Source organism: Oncorhynchus clarkii, chromosome 6 (genome assembly GCF_045791955.1).
Source record: "Oncorhynchus clarkii lewisi isolate Uvic-CL-2024 chromosome 6, UVic_Ocla_1.0, whole genome shotgun sequence".
NCBI lineage: Eukaryota > Metazoa > Chordata > Actinopteri > Salmoniformes > Salmonidae > Oncorhynchus > Oncorhynchus clarkii.
Window position 1 is genome coordinate 29,832,637 of NC_092152.1, and position 21,848 is coordinate 29,854,484.

The 21,848-nt window shown below is 41.8% G+C and overlaps 1 protein-coding gene across 3 annotated transcripts in view; it reads left to right on the top strand.

Annotated features, from left to right (window-relative positions):
• Nucleotides 1-1,719: 1,719 nt before the first annotated feature.
• The window catches only part of LOC139410934 (MLX-interacting protein-like), a 45,812-nt gene continuing 25,683 nt past the window's right edge, over nt 1,720-21,848 (top strand). The window contains exons 1-6 of one of the 3 annotated variants that reach the window (XM_071156612.1): nt 1,720-2,624; nt 17,110-17,216; nt 17,558-17,643; nt 17,918-18,007; nt 18,686-18,727; nt 20,241-20,481. In XM_071156612.1, coding sequence (XP_071012713.1) covers nt 2,311-2,624; nt 17,110-17,216; nt 17,558-17,643; nt 17,918-18,007; nt 18,686-18,727; nt 20,241-20,481 — 880 coding nt within the window. In that variant the 5' untranslated portion in view covers nt 1,720-2,310. The remainder of the gene's footprint in view (nt 2,625-17,109; nt 17,217-17,557; nt 17,644-17,917; nt 18,008-18,685; nt 18,728-20,240; nt 20,482-21,848) is intronic. The other 2 variants (XM_071156614.1, XM_071156613.1) reach the window with 2 other exon arrangements.

Here is a 21,848-nt window from a genome sequence, read left to right on the forward strand (position 1 = left end):
ACACAGGACATGTCAGAAGTGGCATCTTTATGTTTAGCAAGGACTAGTTCCTCTGGCTTGAGATTAATATGCCATATTTGTCTTGTGTGGGCCTGCCCTCTCGAGATGTTCTCCTGTCTTCTCCCCTCTCTTCCTTGCAGTCTGACGTTCTGCTGTCTTGGATTTCCTATATTATTACAGAGAAGGCATAGTATCAGTGCCGTAGCAATATGGACTATCCTGAACAGACAAACACAGAAGCAATATGCACGCAACATGAACAGGCAAATAATGTTTACATACATTTTTTCACTCAAATCTTAAACCTGATTAACATTCAACTGTCTTACCCTTCACTAACCACAATACCTGTGTTCTCTCGCTGTCGCTTTAGCAACAAATTATAAATGCGTGCAACCATGTGGCAAAACAAATTAGGTTGGCTTAGATTGTTAACATGTAAGCTATATTTAGTGTCCTATTTTTATTGAAAACAAATACATTTGCACAATGACCACTTGTTGTTTCAAATAAATCGTTACAGTTGTTGGTTAGCTAGCTAGTGAATTTTAGCCATATTTGCATTGACATGAAATCAGTCAAAACAAGACATGGTATCAATAACTTGGATGCAATATGCTGAAATAAGACACTTATTATTCCCACACATGGATTCTTGCTAGCAATCTGGCCATCCAGAATCACAACAGGCTGATTTAAGCCCCATGAAAGATTGCACATCATTTTTGTGACGTTGTCAGCCAACCCATCTATGTAGCTAGATGCTAAATAATTGTATTGTACACACACAATCTATTCACTTCCTTCTGCAAATACAACAACCGTTTCAGTGTTAGCTCGACTGGGTAGACCATCATGTTAAAAAAAAAAGTGCTATAGTAATAGCAAGCGAACAAAGTTTACCTCCAGTTCTCCTTCTCATCTTTGCGCTCTCTCCCACAGAGAATGAGCCTGTGCACAGCAAAATATATTTTTTGGGGGGAGGAATCAAAAATGACTTCAGAAAACCCCCTTGTTTCCACCTCCTAAAGTGACACCATACACTGAAATGCTGGTTTTAGGCAGCACTAAAAAGACAGGGCAGGCCAGGGCTCATGTTTGTAGTATTCTTTGCAGTGTAGAATAGCTTATTTTACACTATCCCAGCAGGGCAAAAGACTCGGAACAGAGACTAAATAATTTGGGGCTAAAGCCTGGGCCTGGTGAAGTCAATGCGTGATGCAATGCAGACCCGGTGGAGAGCGTGAGACTGAGGAGACCCGGTCTGTCCTTTAGAGTTTTGATGCAGTGTTGCCGGATAAAGTCATCCTAGGGTATAAATTATCCTGTGAGAGCTTTTGTTCCGAACCCACTAAGGTGTTTCAGGTGCCAAATTTATGGTCATGTTACAGCAGTATGCAGAAGGAGGATTCAAGTGTGATAAGTGTGCAGGAGGGCATGGGACAAGTGTAGTTTAAAGGGAAAAAGTGTGTGTTTCAATTGTGGGGGTAACCATGCTGCTGGGGATCAGAAATGTCTTGTGCTAGTGAGAGATTTGAGCCCTGTGAGTAGTAGGCCTTGTTGATTGGAGCCCTGTGGGTAGAAGTTCGCTTGTTGCTGTTATGGTCATTAATTGTACCACAATGAGGGGAAGGAAATCCCAGATTGAATTGGTAGTAGCAACAGCAGCAGAGATGTTCTAGGGTATGATATTTGTGCTGAAGAACTGCAGGGGGCTTTGAGAGAAGGCGGTCTAGCCTCCCAGGCCTGGTGTGGGGTCTGTTTGGCCAAAGTAGTGGGAATGTGTGTTGGGCATAGTGGTATGTATATGGTTATGGCGCTTCAATTTCCTTTACCCTTTTTCGTAAACAAATATACAATGCACTTTCCCAACTGGGAAACGCTGCAATATGGAACAAAGAGTCTACCACACGAAGACGACTACTCTCTACGTCGGAAGTTATTTTGAGCCTGCAGCTCGAGTGGAGGGTGTTTCTGTGATACTTCAGCCAATCACGTTGGCAGACATGACGGCGCAACAGTTAGTCCCTTTAGCTTCACTGGAAATATTTCGATACCAACAACACTTTTGTTAGCTGTAAGCAAGCTATATATAGCTAGCAAAATAGGATACTGAAAAGACTGGCAGTGGCTGCCAACAATGCAACGTTTCTCAAAGGGTGGAGCAAAACTGGAAAATGTATTCGAAAGAGCAAAATAACATCATGTATGAATAACTTTATTTTAACTCGCAACTACTACCTATGAGAACAGCTAACGTTAGCAAAGCATTCCAGAATAACTAACGTTAACTAACTAAATAACTAAGACATGGCTACCACCAGGGAAATACAATACCGAAGCCCCACAGTGAGTATCAAGCAGGAGCAGGACGATGACTCGGACACGGAGGAGTCTCACATTGGTTTCAAGAAGTCGGATGGACGCGAGTCGCAGATAATCCACAGTGGTCACTTCATGGTGTCTTCGCCGCACATTGAACACCCACCAAGAAAAGGTTACGATTTCGACACAGTCAACAAACAAACCTGTCGGACGTATCACTTCGGGAAGAAGTGTACATCACATCTCTCCATTGACGCGTCGTTGACAAAACTTTTCGAATGCATGACCCTTGCATACAGGTTTGTGTATTGGTTGGTTCTCGTCGTCAATCAATTTAACGTGTGCTAACTAGATAGTTACCTAGCTTCCAAGCATTGCTTTACTGCGGTGGCATTAATTGAATTGGCTACATATTGGACTGTGTTAAAAATATGCGTTGTCCATACCCAGCTACCGAATGGGGAACTTTGTTTTGCATGGCCCGGTGCTCCGGTTGAGTGGAGATGTGTTTAAAGACCAATGGACTTGCCTCAAAAGATAAACTCCGCCCACGCGGTGCACCGGGAACGCAAAGTGAACTCGACCAAAATCACGCGGTGCACCGGGACATGCAAAACGAACTCGACCAATGACAACTATCTAAGTGGTTTTATTTTCTAAGCGAATCACAAGTTGGACGAGCCTTTCCTTTTCCAGTGTCTCTCTAGTATTTGATCCCACGCCCAAAGCTTTGGGTGTAGCTGAAGTCACGGGTCTAAATTTCTTAAACACAGGCTACAGTATAGTGGCATACAACAACCATAATCTAATTAATGCTTTACATGTAATAATTCGATGCAGCTCCTTCACATGTAGTGTCTGTCAATGTCAGATGAGAAGCTATTAGGCTTGCCAGGCTACTTACTGAATTTAGTTCAGTTATATCTATCCTGGGCGTGGCGTTTGGTCGGAACGATGTGGCTGGGTAGCCAGGCAAATATTCGGAATTTGCTAAATATTATGTGTTGTGCAGCGGTCCCAATATCAGTTGTCTGTTGTTGCAGTATATTGTCCTGACCTACTTGCAGGTCTGGTCTGGATAACTGCATAACAGTTTGACAGTTACACCGCATTAGGCACTACCTAACGGCATAACCTTCCGTAATTTTTTTAAACTGTTGAAATATGAAGTCATATTTAAACCCACTCTAATAATCTGACGTAGGGCTATTGGAAGAAAACTATTTTTGTACACAGAAGGTAACTCGGCCGAAAATGTATTCTCCAGCAGGTAGCGTTTTGAGTTTTTTTGTATGGAGGTCAATGAATGTCGAATTTGGTCAACCAAAATGTGTATTTACATGCTATGTGATGTTTATTTGATCAAATAGAAGTTTCGTAATGCTTATGCTGTTAGGAGTGTACTGGTATAAATAGGACACGTGTCATCCCGGCAACTTTGAGAAAAAACACTATCAGAATTGTGCCTGAGGGTGCAATCCGGAATCTTTTTGACATCGCTACCCCAAAATCCTAACCATAACCCTATCCGGCACCTAAACCAATTTAAATGGCAACTTCAATGGGGTAGGGAAGTCCCAAAGATTCCAAATAGCAAGGACCGTTGTGATTCACTCGCGTATCTGCCCTTTCTTTGAATATAATACTCCCACCTGATGCCGCCTCCCGATTACTTTCCATTTTAAGACATTTATTTTCATTGTTAGAGCGGCCAATGGAGTATCTGGTCAATATAATGGAACATTTGCGGCATAATTTTCAAACTAGCAGAGATCCCACTCTGGAAAACTATACGTGTGTGTCTAATCCAAGATGGCGTAGCAGTCAGACGTCTTTTGTCCTGTTCTTGTCGTGTCCCTTGTATATATCTTTTTATATCTTTTTTCTACGCATATATTAAAAAAATATTTTTCTTAACCTCAATCTTCAACATACTCTCCTGCAATCCGCCTCAATCAATGTGGTATGGATCTGCTATTTTCTTTACTTGTGAACTGGAAACCGCAACAGAAGCTAACCAGCTAACTAGCTAGTCGTCAGCTAGCCACTGCTAGCGGTCATCAGCTACCTTTAGGCCCGGAGAACTCTCGGTAGTCTGCACAGCGTGACTCAAACCAGAGCAAATCGGTTAGTAATTATTTCCTTATTTCACTGTAGAGCCTCTAGCTCTGCTCAATATGCTTTAGTTAACCCTTTAGTTCCACCTCCCAACACATGCGGTGACCTCACCTAGTTTAAATTATGTTTCTAGAGACAATATCTCTCTCATCGTCACTCAATGCATAGGTTTACCTCCACTGTATTCACATCCTACCATACCTTTGTCTGTACATTATGCCTTGAATCTATTCTATCGTGCCCAGAAACCTGCACCTTTTACTCTGTTCCGAATGTACTAGACGACCAGTTCTTATAGCCTTTAGCCATACTCCTATCCTACTCCTCTGTTCCTCTGGTGATGTAGAGGTTAATCCAGGCCCTGCTGTGCCTAGCTCCACTCCCATTCCCCAGGCACTCTCATTTGTTGACTTCTGTAACTGTAAAAGCCTTGGTTTCATGCATGTTAACATCAGAAGCCTCCTAAGTCGCTACGTTTGTTTTATTCACTGCTTTAGCACACTCTGCCAACCTGGATGTCCTAGCTGTGTCTGACTCCTGGTTTAGGAAGACCACCAAAAACCCAGAAATTTCCATCCCTAACTATAACATTTTCCGACAAGATAGAACTGCCAAAGGGGGCGGAGTTAGTCTGCAGAGTAATGTCTTACTATCCAGGTCTGTGCCCAAATCATTTGATCTTCTACTTTTAAAAAGCCACCTTTCCAGAAACAAGTCTCTCACCATTGCCGCTTGCAATAGATCACCTTCTGCCCCCAGCTGTACCCTGGACGCCATTTGTGAATTGATTGCCCCCCATCTAGCTTCAGAGCTTGTGCTGTTAGGTGACCTAAACTGGGACATGCATAACACCCCGGCCATCCTGCAATCTAAACTTGATGCCCTCAATCTCTCACGCAAATGATCAATAAACCTACCACATACAACCCCAAATCCGTAAACACAGGCACCCTCCTAGATATCATCCTAACCAACCTGCCCTCCAAATACACCTCTGCTGTCTTCAACCAGGATCTCAGCGATCACTGCATCATTGCCTGCGTCCGTAATGGGTCTGCGGTCAAACGATCACCCCTAATCGCTGTCAAACGCTCCCTAAAACACTTCAGCGAGCAGGCCTTTCTAATCAACCTGCCCCGGGTATCCTGGAAGGATATTGACCTCATTCCGTCAGTAGAGGATGCCTGGTTATTCTTTAAAAGTGCCTTCGTCACCATCTTAAATAAGCATGCCCCATTCAAAAAATGTAGAACCAGGAACAGATATAGCCCTTGGTTCTCTCCAGACCTGACTGCCATTGACCAGCACAAAAACATCCTGTGCCATACTGCATTAGCATCAAATAGCCCCCCTGACATGCAACTTTTCAGGGAAGTTAAGAACCAATATACATAGGCAGTTAGGAAAGCTAAGGCTAGCTTTTTCAAGCAGAAATTTGCATCCTGTAGCAAAAACCCAAAGGTTCTGGGACACTGTAAAGTCCATGGAGAATAAGAGCACCTCCTGCCCACTGCACTGAGGCTAGGAAACACTGTCACCACCGATAAATTCGTGATAATTGAGAATTTCAGTAAGCATTTTTCTACGGCTGGCCATGCTTTCCCCCTGGCTACCCCTACCCTGGTCAACAGCCCTGTACCCAAATCCAGATAACTGATGTTCTGAAAGCGCTGCAAAATCAGCCTTAAAAATCAGCCCGGCTAGACAATCTGGACCCTCTCTTTCTAAAAATATCAGCCGGAATTGTTGCACCCTCTATTACCAGCCTGTTCAACCTCTCTTTCTTATCGTCTGAGATTTCCAAAGATTGGAGAGCTGCCGCGGTCATCCCCCTCTTCAAAGTGGAAGACACTCCAGACCCAAACTGCTACAGACCTATATCTATCCTACCCTGTCTTTCTAAGGTCTTCGAAAGCCAAGTTAACATACAGTTCACAGACCATTTCGAATCCCACTCTGCTATGCAATCTGGTTTCCGAGCTAGCCATGGGTGATCCTCAGCCACGCTCAAGGTCCTAAACGATATCATAACCGCCATCGATAAGAGACAATACTGTGCAGCTGTATTCATCAACCTGGCCAAGGCTTTCGATTCTGTCAATCACCACATTCTTATCGGCAGACTCAACAGCCTTGGTTTTTGTAATGACTTCCTCGCCTGGTTCACTAACTACTTCTCAGACAGAGTTCAGTGTGTCAAATCAGAGGGCCTGTTGTCCGGACCTCTGGCAGTCTCTATGGAGGTGCCACAGGGTTCAATCCTCGGGCCGACTCTTTTCTCTGTATTCATCAATGATGTCGCTCTTGCTGCTGGTGATTATCTGATCCAACTCTACGCAGACGACACCATTCTGTAAACTTCTGGCCCTTCTTTGGACACTGTATTAACCAACCTCCAGACGAGCTTCAATGCCATACAACTCTCTTTCCGTGACCTCCAACTGCTCTTAAATGCAAGTAAAACTAAATGCATGCTCTTCAACCTATCCCTGCCTGCACCTATCACTCCAGTGTTTAATTGCTATATTGTAATTATTTCGGCACTATGGCCTATTTATTGCCTTAACTCCCTTATCCTACCTAATTTGCACACACTGTGTATAGACTTTTTTCCTACTGTTTATTGACTGTTTGTTTATTCCATGTTTAACTCTGTGCTGTTGTTTGTGTCGCACTGCTTTGCTTTATCTTGGCTAGGTCGCAGTTATAAATGAGAACTTGGTCTCAACTAGCCTACCTGGTTAAATAAAGGTGAAATAAAATAGAAATATGTGTGTATATGTATGTGTGCACAGTTGATGTCGGAAGTTTACATACACTTAGGTTGGAGTCATTGAAACTCGTTTTGCAACCATTCCACAAATTTCTTGTTAACAAACTTTAGTTTTGGAAAGTCGGTTAGGATGTCTACTGTGTACATGACATAAGTAATTTTTCCAACAATTGTTTATAGACAGATTATTTCACTTATAATTTACTTTGGCACATATCCAGTGTGTCAGAATTTTACATACACTAAGTTGACTGCCTTTAAACAGCTTGGAAAATTCCAGAAAATGATGTCATGGCTTTAGAAGCTTCTGATAGGCTAATTGACATCATTTGAGTCAATTGGAGGTGTACCTGTGGATGTATTTCAAGGCCTACCTTCAAATTCAGTGCCTCTTTGCTTGACAACATGGGAAAATCAAAAGAAATCAGCCAAGAATTGTAGACCTCCACAAGTCTGGTTCATCCTTGGGTGCAATTTCCAAACGCCCGAAGGTACCACGTTCATCTGTACAAACAATACTACGCAAGTATAAACACCATGGGACCACACAGCCATCATACCGCTCGTGAAGGAGACGCGTTCTGTCTCCTAGAGATGAACTTACTTTGGTGCGAAAAGAACAACCTCAACGGATCTTGTGAAGATGCTGGAGGAAACAGGTACAAAAGTATCTATATCCACAGTAAAACAAGTCCTATATCGACATAACCAGAAAGGCTGCTCAGCAAGTAAAAAGCCACTGCTCCAGAACCGCCATAAAAAAGCCAGACTACAGTTTGCAACTGCACGTGGGGACAAAGATCGTACTTTTTGGAGAAATGTCCTCTGGTCTGATGAAACAAAAATATAACTGTTTGACCATCGTTATGTTTGGAGGACAAAGGGGGAAGCTTGCAAGCCGAAGAACACATCCCAAAAGTGAATCACGGGGCGGCAGCAGAAATTTGTGGAGTGGTTGCAAACGGGTTTTAATGACTCCAACCTAAGTGTATGTATACTTCCGACTTCAACTGTATTTATTTAATTTACTTACTGTGCTGTTTCGTTGTTCATCTGTTCAGTCGTTTCAATCTCATCCAGGATTTCTATGGAACACTGTTTTGCGTGTCAAAAATTATACTATTTAACACTATTTGACGTGTCAAATAACAATATTTGACCAATCAGGACCTGACTATGACTGTACATCACATAATAATTTAACGTTCATAAATGTTTTAAGTAGTTATTACACATTGATTACACTCACTCATATTTGATATGTCACAACGATTCATCTATGTATGCTAATGTGCTGGTAAAGTTGTCTCGCGCACCTACAGTGCTGATCATAAAAAAAGCTAGGTTGCTCATGGATGCAAACAATCATCTTCCTCAAAAACATAGCAAAACGACAATCTGTTTCAGTAGCTATAGTTAGCTAGCTAACTATATAGCTAGGTGTCATCTAAAATAACCCTAATTTATAAGACCGTTCTTACTTGATTAATGGTGGTCAGCCCCATCTATGTGAAGCTAGCTACAATAAGGATTAGCCGCAATAATGGACTTTGCGGCTAGCCTTCAAAGTAAAAGTATGGCATAATTCTACTATTTTTATTAATTTGCATCACTTTTAATGACATTATTTTATTTTGAAGGTGAACCGCAAATTCCACCATTGTGCCTAATCCTTATTGTGGCTAGCTTTACAACACATAACCCGCTCCTGTCGAGCCTCACTAGCTGGATGAAGCTAGCTGGCTGCATATAACGTTAGCTTTGGGCAATATGGTTAAGTAGCTGGCTAGCTATTTATTTTCATGAACTGAAGTTCAATTTCAATAGACGAATAACAAGTGGCAACCTAGCTAATACGTACTCACAAAGATTCCTAAATCATTGCCCAGAATAATGAAAATGACTGCAGTTTCTACTGGTCATTGTTTTCAGGCTGACTAGGTAATGCTAGCTACCCCAGAAGTTGCGGTTGAACAAATTATGCTTGATAACCAATGCTGTATTGTAAACACATCTTTCATAACCAGTGTTTGCATGTTTGCTGACTTTTTTTGTACAGCTTTGACAGTGCTAGTGTATCTTTTTTTGACACACAAAGACCCAAACGGTGTTTCATAGTATGTATGTCGTGAAGCTAATAGCAGTGACGCTATTACTGTGTAATTCCGGTAAGGCAACATAGCACACTTGGTAGTGTTAACCGGTGCCCGACCAGTCGGCGAAAGCCAACATCACCAACGATGGAGAACGGTGGATTGTCAAGAGCAATGAATTCCATTATCTTGGCTTTAATGGATTTCGCCTTTGAGTTGTCTTGCTGAAATGTTGTTACTCTTTCAAATGACTGCTTGACTTGTTGACTGCTTGACTTTGTTGACTGATCGATCCACACAGCAGACGTTTGGGCTAGTTTAGGAATGCTGTGTTGAATGTATAGAGCAAAATTTTACGTGGCGTCATTACGTCATGTACCTTCGCTATATACAGTGGGGCAAAAAAAGTATTTAGTCAGTCACCAATTGTGCAAGTTCTCCCACTTAAAAAGATGAGGCCTGTAATTTTCATCATATGTACACTTCAACTATGACAGACAAAATGAGGGGAAAAAATCCTGCATTTTATAAGGAATCACTCAGGTGCCGTGCCGTCTTTTGTTTAGTGCCAAACACAGACAGACATATACACACCCTGTTTCGCTAAGAGAATGGACCCTGGATTGTTGGGATTTTACAACCCGATGTTTAGCCATGCTTGATGTTCTGAGTGTGGAGAGGACACTTGACACCAGATGCCCAGGCAATGCAAACAGCCTGAGCACCACTTTGCTGACAGGGGTTTTGCAATAAAAGTCGGTGTTGCTCCTTCTCAGAACACCCTCAACCCATGTCAACACATGATATGACACCTGTGCAAGGGAGATTGCATTCCTTTACAGCTCTCTGCTTGCCAAGGATTGGCACCATCACACATCCCGCAACCTTTGCTCTAGTTTTACGGCAGACTAGGTTTAGTGGAATGTAGAGAACAATGACAGATGTTCAGAACCTGAACTAAATGTAGGTGGTAGGGCCATGGTGCAGGTACATAACACAAACTTGGCCAATTAAATCAACAGCATTTTTTGCGCTTTCATTCTCATAATCTAAGGTCATCCCTCAGTGATGTCAAGCTAAGGTCATCCCTCAGTGATGTCAGGTAAGCGCTGCTTGACTGTTTATCTCTAGTGAACCACACCCTTTACTACATGCACAATAATCTGGATTCCTTTAGCACTTTGGCTCTCTCTTAGAGCAACAAAAGTGTACTGCAATGTAGACTGTCCAGGTACACTCTGTTTTGCTACACAGTAGGACAGCACCTGAAGAGTCCACCATAAAATCAAACTCACTCCTCTTTTTTTTTTATTACACTGCATTTGAAGATGCACATGACTGTGGTAGACTGGCCCAGTTTAAGGAATCACAACGATTCTGCCAACCTTTTTCACTCATAGTAGTTTCACATTGGCTGGGTGCATCTTCACATCTACAAATGTCCTCTCCATCTATGACAGCCCATGTGAGGACACTTGTTGCTCCTGACGCCCACCTCCTACCCGACCCCCCCCCCCCCCCCCCCCCCCCCCCCCAAGTGAAAGGCAACACAGTGATTTATTTGTCCTGTGTCAAGCAATTTGAGCAAGTGCCAAGGTCAAGAGTGAATGCCAATGTGCAACTATTATGAGTGAGAAAGGTTGACAGACTCATGGCAGTGACTTAAACTGGGCCAGTCTACCACATTCATGTACACTCTTGACCTTGGCACTTGCTCAGATGGCTTGACACAGACATCACCCACCCGCAAAGTGTTGCCTTTGCAACTTGGGGGGTTGGGGTAGGGCGTCCAGAGCATCAAGTGTCCTCACCTCAGACCTCTCATAGAACCAGCCCCAACCTGGCCTCCGAGGCAATACGAACCAGCTAAGTGTGTCGTTAGATGTTTTTTGCATCTAACGAAGATATACGCTAAACACAGAATCAAGATGTTTGTCTGTCTCTCTGACCGCCGATAACTTCAGAATGATGTTGACTAGGCTACAAATAAGCAAAGGATAAAAATACGTTTCAGATAAATACAGTATAGGCTATATAGGCCTATATCTTTAAATCCCATTTAATTTTTTTTTTTTTTACATTTTTTATTTCACCTTTATATAACCAGGTAGGCTAGTTGAGAACAAGTTCTCATTTGCAACTGCGACCTGGCCAAGATAAAGCATAGCAGTGTGAACAGACAACACAGAGTTACACATGGAGTAAACAATTAACAAGTCAATAACACAGTAGAAAAAAAATCAATTTCAATTTCATGTTAAATCAGTTGAGTTATATTTGGCTAATTGTAGGCTACTTTCTGTAATATTTGCCTCAATATATTTAATGTGTAGGCCTAACAGCATGTGGACAATTTTGTACCAAATCTGGGATTTTAGTGCATTATTATTGGGTAGGCATTAGAATAACACTCCTATATTTGCAGTCATGGGTGGTAATATCTCTCTAGGAGCTGATCCATTCTCAGTATTGTGAAAGAATTCTAATGTTAAGGTAAGATTTTAATATATACTGAACAAAAACATAAACACAACATTTTTTTGCTCAGTGACAGTAAGGAATTCAGTCAATTTAAATAAATTATCCAATGGATTTCACATGACTTGGAATACAGATATGTATCTGTTGGTCACAGATACCTTAACAAAAATGGACCTCAGGATCTCGTCACCGTATATCTCTGTGCATTCAAAATGTTATTGATAAAATGCAATTGTTTTTGTTGTCCATAGCTTATGCCTGCCCATTCCATAACCCCACTGCCACCATGGGGCACTCTGTTCACAACATTGACATCAGCAAACCTGCTCGCCCACACGACTCCATACACGTGGGCTGTGATTGGATGGCCAGCTGTGGCACAGCCTGGGATCGAACCCGTGTCTGTAGTGACACCCCAAGAACTGCGATGCAGTGCATTTGACCACTGCGCAACTTGGGAGGCATGATCTGGCTGTATAATCAGCTTTTTGATAATCCGTCCACCTGACAGGTGTGGCATATCTTGGCAAAGAAGAAATTGACACTAACAGAGATGTAAACAAAATTCGAGAGAAATAAGCTTTTTGTGCATTTGGAACATTTCTGGGATCTTTAATTTCATGAAACATGGAACCTCACATGTTGCGTTTATATTTTTGTGCAGTGTAGAAAGGTGATCCGAGAGCAGTGCTGCCTATTTTTCAGTATCGACACATGCTTCAACGACGCATATAACAAACGTTCTCTGCATGGTGTTTTGACAAACGTATGTTAAGTCTTCGGGCGTTGGAACGATGCTTCGTTAAAACACTCCTAAGCCCAGGTGCAACTTCGTCGCTGTTCACCGTTTACTCCCGATTTAACAGGCTGTTTTTCCCTGAATATTGCGAGTTGAGACAACCGTTAACAACATTAGAAAGCTAAAATTCCCATATTTAACCATACGTCACCCTTATTCCATGGGTGTAACATTTGTTTACCTTGTGTTTGATTTGTTTAGTTTAAACTTGGTGGGCAGGCTTTTGTTAAAATGTAACAAAGTAGACTAATGATTCAGAAAACAATACTCTGCCTTTTTCCAAAACAATGTTTTTGTTGCACGTTTCAGTCTGGAACCTGCCTAGGTGTAGGGCTGTTGTAACCAATTCTAAATGGCACACTAGCGGTTCGCAAGTCTCTTTTGAATTTGTGATAAAACTGTCGTGATTAAGCAAGGAATGTAGCTTGTCTATAGTTTTGTTTGTGTATCCCATCAGTTAGATGCGTTTTATAGGCAGTATTTCTACAGGCCTAATGGGATCTTTTGTGTTCAGCACGCCTGTGAATAGACTAGAGGGAGTGGTCTGATCAGAATTGAGTGAGTGAGGCACTTGGCCTTGGTTTAATGTTTGATTCTAGTGTTCTATTTGTTTAAAACAACAATGTGAAATAAAGGTTGTCTTTGTGACAAAATTGTACCTTTCCCGACCGGGCATCCACAGTTTACCTACCCTGGGCCATTGGGCAACCTTTAATGTCAATCCAACATAGCATATTTCCCCAGATTCTCATTGAAAGTTCAAAAGGGGAAAGATAGTTCCCGGGCAGGAATTGTGCTCATATTTAAATAGGGCAACAAGCGGATATGGCAGTCATGTCACCGGTGACGCGCGTTCATTTCTGACTCATCCTCTCTGTCCCAACTGAAATGGGAACTTCTACAGAAGTGTAAGCTGGAGCGTTGTGTGAGGAAACCCGTCTGTGTAGAGCGACCAACTAAACACTCGCCGTAACCATGTCTGTCGGGGGAACATCCATTGCTGTGGCGCAACCTGTTAGTCCTACACATATGAATGTCCCGTTGTTCCTGTTTTTTTCTTGTCCTGTTGATGGCCTCTGTCTTCCTGTGTTTGACTCAACCCTATGAACTGCTCTTTTAGTTATAGTAAACAGATTATACTAGGCCAGGGAGTCCCAAACCTTTTTGGGCACACATGGCCCAGCGTCGTCCGGGTTTGACCGGTGTAGGCTGTCATTGTGAATAAGAATTTGCTCTTAATTGACTTGCCTAGTTAAATAATGGTTACATAATTTTTTTATGTTGATAGCGAAAAATTATTCAGATCCCAACCAAGTGAGAAACAAGTGAGAAACATTTTTTTATTTGGGGCTATGGCAGTCGATTGAAAAACATTCTAACAGTATTTCTGATTGTCTTCTCAAATCACCATCACATAGCCTACGTTTTAATGTGGGGCTATGACAGTCAATGGCAAATTACTGACATGTATATTATCTCACCAGCACTAATGAGATGGGTGTGCATGTCGAGTCGGAGATTCTCAAAGTCAAGGGGGGTTTTTCGAATGGCGCGCCTCATCTCTGCTGTCACATCCAACCTGGATTGACATTTGGTTTTAATGCAGACGAGAGCACTGAATCCAGCTTCACACAGATACACCATATGACCAAAAGTATGTGGACACCTCGTCAAACATATCTTTCCAAAATCATGGACATTAATATGGTTGGTCCCCCTTTTGCTGCTATAACAGCCTCCACACTTCTAGGGAGGCTTTCCTCTAGATGTTGGAACATTTCTGCAGGGACTTGCTTCCATTCAGCCACGAGCATTAGTGGGGTCGGGCACTGATGTTGGATGATTAGGCCTGGCTCGCAGTCAGCTTTCCAATTCATCTAAAAGGTGTTCAATGGGGTTGAGATCATGGCTCTGTGCAGGCCAGTCAAGTTCTTCCACACCGATCTCGAGAAACAATTTCTGTTTGGACCTCGCTTTGTGCATGGGGGCATTGTCATGCTGAAACCGGAAAGGGCTTTCCCAAACTGCTGCCACAAAATTGGAAGCACAGAATCATCCTGAATGTCATTGTATGCTATACCGTTAAGGTTTCCCTTCACTGGAACTAAGGGGCCTAGCCCGAACCTTGAAAAACAGCCCCAGACCATTATTCCTCCTCCACAAATCTTTACAGTTGGCACTATGCATCCGCCAAACCCAGATTCTTCCATCGGACTGCCAGATGGTGATGCGTTATTCATCACTTCAGAGAACGTGTTTCCATTGCGCCAGAGTCCAATGGCGCAATGCCGTAGTGATTGCTGCAACCGAGGACAGATTATTTTTACTCGCTAAGTGCTTCAGCACTTGGTGGTTCCCGTTCTATGAGCTTGTGTTCCCTACCACTTCGCGGTAGAGCCGTTGTTGCTCCTAGATGTTTCTACTTCACAATAACAGCACTTACAGTTGACCAGGGCAGCTCTAGTGGGGCTAAATTTGATTAACTGACTGTTTGGAAAGGTGGCATCCTATGACGGTGCCACGCTGAAGAGCTCAGTGATTTTCAACAAGGCCATTCCACTGCCAATGTTTGTCTATGGAGATTGTATGGCTGAGTGCTCAATTTGATAAACCTGTCAGCAACGAGTGTGGCTGAAATAGACAAATACGTTATCTGCAGCATTCAGTCACATGACAGCTCAATCAACTGTTTGATTTTACTTACTGGCACATCAACTGAGCCAGGATCACAGTCAAACGGATTGGGAAGTAAGTCCCAAACTGTACTTCTAATCGTTGGAGGTGAGCAGTCATCACTCGTGTGGGACACTTACTGATACTGTACTCAGAGCATGCTCTGACCAACTGGCAAGTGTCTTCACTGACAACTTTCTCTGACCGAGTCTGTAATACCTACATGTTTCAAGCAGAGCACCCTAGTCCCTGTGCCCAAGAACACCAAGGTAACCTGCCTAAATGATTACCAACATGTAGCACTCACATCTGTAGCCATGAAGTGCTTTGAAAGGCTGGTCATGGCTCACATCAACACCATAATCCCAGAAACCCTAGAACCATTCCAATTCGCATACCGCCCCAACAGATCCACAGATGACGCAACCTCTATTGCTCTCCACACTGCCCTTTCCCACCTGGACAAAAGGAACACCTAGGCCCTAAAAATGGTTAGACTCCAGCCACCCTAGTCTTAGACATGGCAAGCGGTACCAGAGCACCAAAGACTGCTTAACAGTTTCTACCTCCAAGCCATAAGACTGCTGAACTGTTAATCAAATGGCTCCCCGACTATTTGTTTTTACACTGCTGCTCCTCGCTGTTTATTATCAATGCATAGTCACTTTACCCCTACCTACATGTATATATTACCTCAATTACCTCGACTTAACCCCTTGTATATAGCTTCGTCATTATTCTTTTATTGTGTTACTTTTTTTTTAGTTAATATTTTCCTAACTCTTATTTTTCTTAACTGCATTGTTGGTTAATGGCTTTTAAGTTAGCATTTCACGGTACTACACCTGTTGTATTCAGCGCATGTGACATGCACCGCCAAGGGAAGGGCGCATGGTTCACTTTTGAAAGACTCTCCAATAAGAATTATTTCCTCTGAATCCACTGATTGTCACTCATATAATGTTTTTGTATTTCCCCTGCATGCTTGCGTTCAGTTCATTTAGTTTCCCAAATATGTCAGTTACATAGACAAGGAGACACATTTTCTTTTCATGACTCAGAAAGTCAACCAAGTCTATTTTTGATTTTAATCTTTCCAACACTCCCCCACGATAACCACCAAGCATCGGTGTGAAATAAGACATGAAGTTGTTCATGATTGATAGAACATGCTAAAACCTCCACTGCCTTGTCTTTGCCTCACCTATGCTCTCTGCCTCACTGTTGTGTTTTGTGTAGTCTCCAGTGTCAACGGTGGCCTACTTAGTCCCTATGGACGCATGTGTTATGTTGGCCTTTTCAGAGTTGCAGTCATGGAGTGTGTCCACTGTCAAGGCAGCCTGCCTACACTTAGGATAAAGGGAAGGTTGAGCTGTCTGAAATCAGGGGTGACATCCATATTTGTTCTATGATAACCTCCACTGTTAACATTACCTCCTGATTTATGATAACCTCTAACTCCACTGTTAACATTACCTCCTGATTTATGATAACCTCTAACTCCACTGTTAACATTACCTCCTGATTTATGATAACCTCTAACTCCACTGTTAACATTACCTCCTGATTTATGATAACCTCTAACTCCACTGTTAACATTACCTCCTGATTTATGATAACCTCCAACTCCACTGTTAACATTACCTCCTGATTTATGATAACCTCCAACTCCACTGTTAACATTACCTCCTGATTTATGATAACCTCCAACTCCACTGTTAACATTACCTCCTGATTTATGATAACCTCTAACTCCACTGTTAACATTACCTCCTGATTTTGCAAACCTGCGTCTTTGCCGCTTGAGTAGGTCATTTAGATGCTTGTGTTGTCTTCTGCCTTTTCAGCGGCAAGTTGGTGTCGCCAAAATGGAAGAACTTCAAAGGCCTGAAGTTGCTGTGGAGAGACAAGATCCGGCTCAACAATGCTATCTGGAGGGCCTGGTACATGCAATGTAAGAGCTCCACACATGGCTTCATACTCTATTCTGTCTCTCACTAAAAACAGTAACCCAATTGTTGTAACGAAGTAACAACCAGGTTTAACTTTGCTGAAAGAAGTTTTGGGTTAACGCTTGTGCAGGGGAATCCAGGGTTGGGTTTGGAGAGCCACTGAATGGCACTTGAATCACCTTCTGATTGAGAAGTATAGTCTACAGTTAATGTGTACAAATCATATTTAATCAATCTGGGTAAATTGATCTGCTCTCAATTATATTAGGTATATTCTATAATTAGTAAGCTGGTGTGTTATTTTCACTCAACTGGTAGCTCTTGCATGTGTTCTACTCTACAGATGTGGAGAAGCGAGAGAACCCTGTCTGCCATTTTGTTACTCCTCTGGATGGGACCGTGGACATGGAGGACCATCGTCCGGCAGAGGTAAGGAGGAGTAGTGGATTGCTGGGTATATAGGCAACAGTACCCATACCGCTGCTTCACCCTAATAACCAGACTCTTCTCTCTGATCACTTTTTTATCCCATACGAATCGTTTTGGCTCCTTCGCATGTCGCTCTTCATTATCAATTATATGATTTTTTTCCCCTCTCCTCTGTTCCACTCCCACCCATGTCTCTCACTCCTCCTTACTGCTTACCACTTTTCTGTCAACCTCTTCCCACGTTCTTTTCTCCCTCCCCCTCTATCTTCCGTAGGCAATAGCCACAGAGGGGAAATATTGGAAAAGAAGAATTGAAATTGTAATTCGAGAGTATCACAAGTGGAGGACATATTTCAAGAAAAGGGTAGAGTAATGGATTTAGTTATTTCCTGAAATGGTGCCTTTTCTGTGTTTAGATTAAATTAGCACAATGTTAGGCCTCTTGAGTGGCGGAGCGGTCTAAGGTTGCAGTGCTTGAGGCATCACTACAGACCCGGGTTCGATCCCGGGCTGTGTCACAGCTGGCCGTGACCGGGAGACACATTTGGCCCAGCATCATCCGGGATAGGGGAGGGTTTGGCTGGCCGTGATTTCCTTGTCCCATCGCGACTTTAGAGACTCCTTGTGGCGGGCCGGACGCCTGCAAGCTGACTTCGGCCGTCAGCTGGACAGTGTTTCCTCTGACACATTGGTGCGGCTGGCTTCCGGGTTAAGCGAGCAGTGTGTCAAGAAGCAGTGCGGCTTGACAGGGTCATGTTTCGAAGGAGGGAAGTTGCAGCTGTAACTACCAATTTGGATATCACAAAAAAGGGGTAAAATGAAAAAGAAATGTAAAAGAAAAAGTACCGCTATGTCGCAATTAAACAAAGTTGACTAATTTTTAAGACTAAGCAGTAGTATGCCTATTTTAGGTTCTTGTCAGTTGCTTTAACTGGCTCGTGAGGCAACCAGTTGAATATCCTACATTTAGTATGCTCTACTTCATGTTATTCATTCAATATATGAATCTGCCAATTAACATTGATTTTCCAATTTGTCACAGTTACAGAAGCACAAGGATGACGATCTCTCAAGCCTTCTCAAGGTATGCAATCTAAGTGATCTTGTGTGTGATGCTGGCTCTATTCAAATTTGGTAATAGCAAAGTAGTGTGAGAGAAAATAAGGTTAACACCCAAATAATCCCAACATCTGAAATCTAATGTGAAAATGGAAAATAATAGGTTATTAATGTCACAGAATGAATTCATTAAAGTTGTAGGTTGTGTTCTAAAGCTGTTTTTGAGTACACAAACACTCACTCTCCTACGTATTTATTTGGACAGTGAAGTTAAAACTTTTAATTTGTCTCTATACTTCAGCATTTTGGATTTGAGATCAACTTTACAGAACACTACAGAATGTCACCTTTTATTTGAGGGTATTTTCATACATATCTGTTTTACCGTTTAGAAATGTAAGCACTTTATGCATCTCGTTCTCCCATTTGAAAGTGCCTGTAGTATTTGGGCAAATTCACTTATGTGTGTTAAAGTAGTCAAAGTTTAGTATTTGGTTCCATATTCCTAGCACGCAATGACTACATCCAGCTTGTGACTCTACAAATTTGTTGGATGCATTTGCAGTTTGTGTTAGTTGTAAATTAGATTATGTTGTGCCCAATATAAATTAATGGTAAATAATGTATTGTGTAATTTTTTAGTCTTTTATTATAAAGAAGAATATAATATGTGTCTGAACACTTCTACATTCATGTGGATACTACCATGATTTCAGAAAATCTGGAATGAATCATGAATGAGTTAGGCACGAAGATCATACCCCCAAGACATGCTAACCGCTCACCAGTACAAATAACCGGGAAGGTTAGCATTTTTGGGAGGGAGTATGCTATTTATGCCTCTAACTTTCTCACTCATCGTTATTCACGATTAATTCATGATTATCCGTAATCAATGTAGCATGCACATTAATCTAGAAGTGTTCAGAATCATATTCTATTCTTATTTCCAATAAAAGTGACTCAAAAATGACACACTACATTATTTATCATTAATTTCTACTAAACACAACATAATCTGAAACACAGCGTAAACAAACTGCAAATGAATCCAACAAGTTTGTAGAGTCACAAGCTTGATGTAGTCATGCGTGCTAGGAATATAAGACCAAATACTGAACTTTTGACTACTTTATTACAAAAGTGAATTTCTCCAAATACTTATGACGCCTTCAAAAGCGGGCACTAGAGACACAAAGTGCTTTCATTTCTAAACGGTAAAACGGAATATGTATGAGCATGCCCTCAAATAAAAGGTACTGTCACCTCATATGAAACATTGTATCTCAAAATCCAAAATGCTAGAGTATAGAGTCAAATTAAAAGTTTCAGCCTCACTGTCCAAAAAATACGTAGGGGAGTGTAGTAGGTCTACTTCAAACAAACCAATCAATTTGAGTATGCGATGTGCATGTTTCATAATTGCTTTATCTTACTCTGTTAAGTAGATTAGTTGTGTGACTATGCTGTATAAATGTGCACTGCATGTTTTTTGTGTAACTGACTGGCTGGCTTGTTGCATATTGAACACCCCAAAGGGTCCGGAAGAACAGTTTTCGCTGTTTGGGGATGTCTTTCCAGACACCTTCCGTGTTTCCCTTTATCAGGATGAGGAAATGGCTGGGCGCCGCATTGCTCGCAAGAGCCGTGAGTCACCCGTCCCCATGGAGATGGACCCACTCTTTGACATGGACGTGCTGATGTCAGAGTTTTCTGACACACTCTTCTCCACGCTGGCCTCCCACCAGCCCATGGCCTGGCCAAATCCCAGGGAAATAGGTGAGGGCCCACCACCAACATCCCATTCCATACACCAGGGCTTATCAACTATATTCTTACAGGGGCCAGATTTGAAGAAGGTTATTTACAGTGGGGAATTAAAAATATATATATTATTATTTATTTCACCTTTTATTTAACCAGGTAGGCAAATAGAGAACAAGTTCTCATTTACAATTGCGACCTGGCCAAGATGAAGCAAAGCAGTTCGACACATACAACAACACAGAGTTACACATGGAATAAACAAACATAGTCAATAATACAGTAGAAAAATAAGTCTATATACAATGTGAGCAAATGAGGTGAGATAAGGGAGGTAACGGCAAAAAAAAGGCCATGGTGGCGAAGTAAATACAATATAGCAAGTAAAACACTGGAATGGTAGATTTGCAGTGGAAGAATGTGCAAAATAGAAATAATGGGGTGCAAAGGAGCAAAATAAATAAATACAGTAGGGGAAGAGGTAGTTGTTTGGGCTAAATTATAGATGGGCTATGTACAGGTGCAGTAATCTGTGAGCTGCTCTGACAGCTGGTGCTTAAAGCTAGTGAGGGGATAAGTGTTTCCAGTTCCAGAGATTTTTGTAGTTCATTCCAGTCATTGGCAGCAGAGAATTAGAAGGAGAGGCGGCCAAAGGAGGAATTGACTTTGGGGGTGACATAACACATTTGTTTTGAAAATAATTTGTTTTTCCAACCATGTCACTAAATGTTTTATCCCTCCCCTGTAGTCCCAAATTAAGTAAATTTAATTGATTGAAGATATATCTTTTTTGACATTTTCCACATTTTGTTATTACGGAGTGGGATTTAAATGGATTACACAAAATACTTTGTCAAAGTAGATTAACATTTGTATTTTTTTGGATTAATGAAAAATTAAACACTAATATCTTGATTAGATACTGTAAGTATTCACCCCCCTGAGTCAATACATGTTAGAATCACCTTTGGCAGCGATTACAGCTGTGAGTCTTTCTGGGTAAGTCTCTATCTGTCTGGATTGTAAAATATTTTCACATTCTTTAAAAAATGTGTCAAGCTCTGTCAAGTTGGTTGAAGTCTTGCCATAGATGTTAAAGTCGATTTAAAACATATCTAGGCCACTTAGCAACATTCAATGTCATCTTGGTAAGCAACTCCAGTGTATATTTGGCCTTGTGTTTTAGGTTATTGTCCTCCTGAAAGGTACATTTGTCTGTTGGAAAGCAGACTGAACCAAGTTTTCCTCTAGAATTTTGCTTGTGCTTAGCTCTATTCTGTTTATTTTACTTTTTTATAAACTCCCTACTCCTTGCCGATGACAAGCATACCCAAAACATGATGCAGCCACCACCATTCTTGAAAATATTCAATAGTGGCACT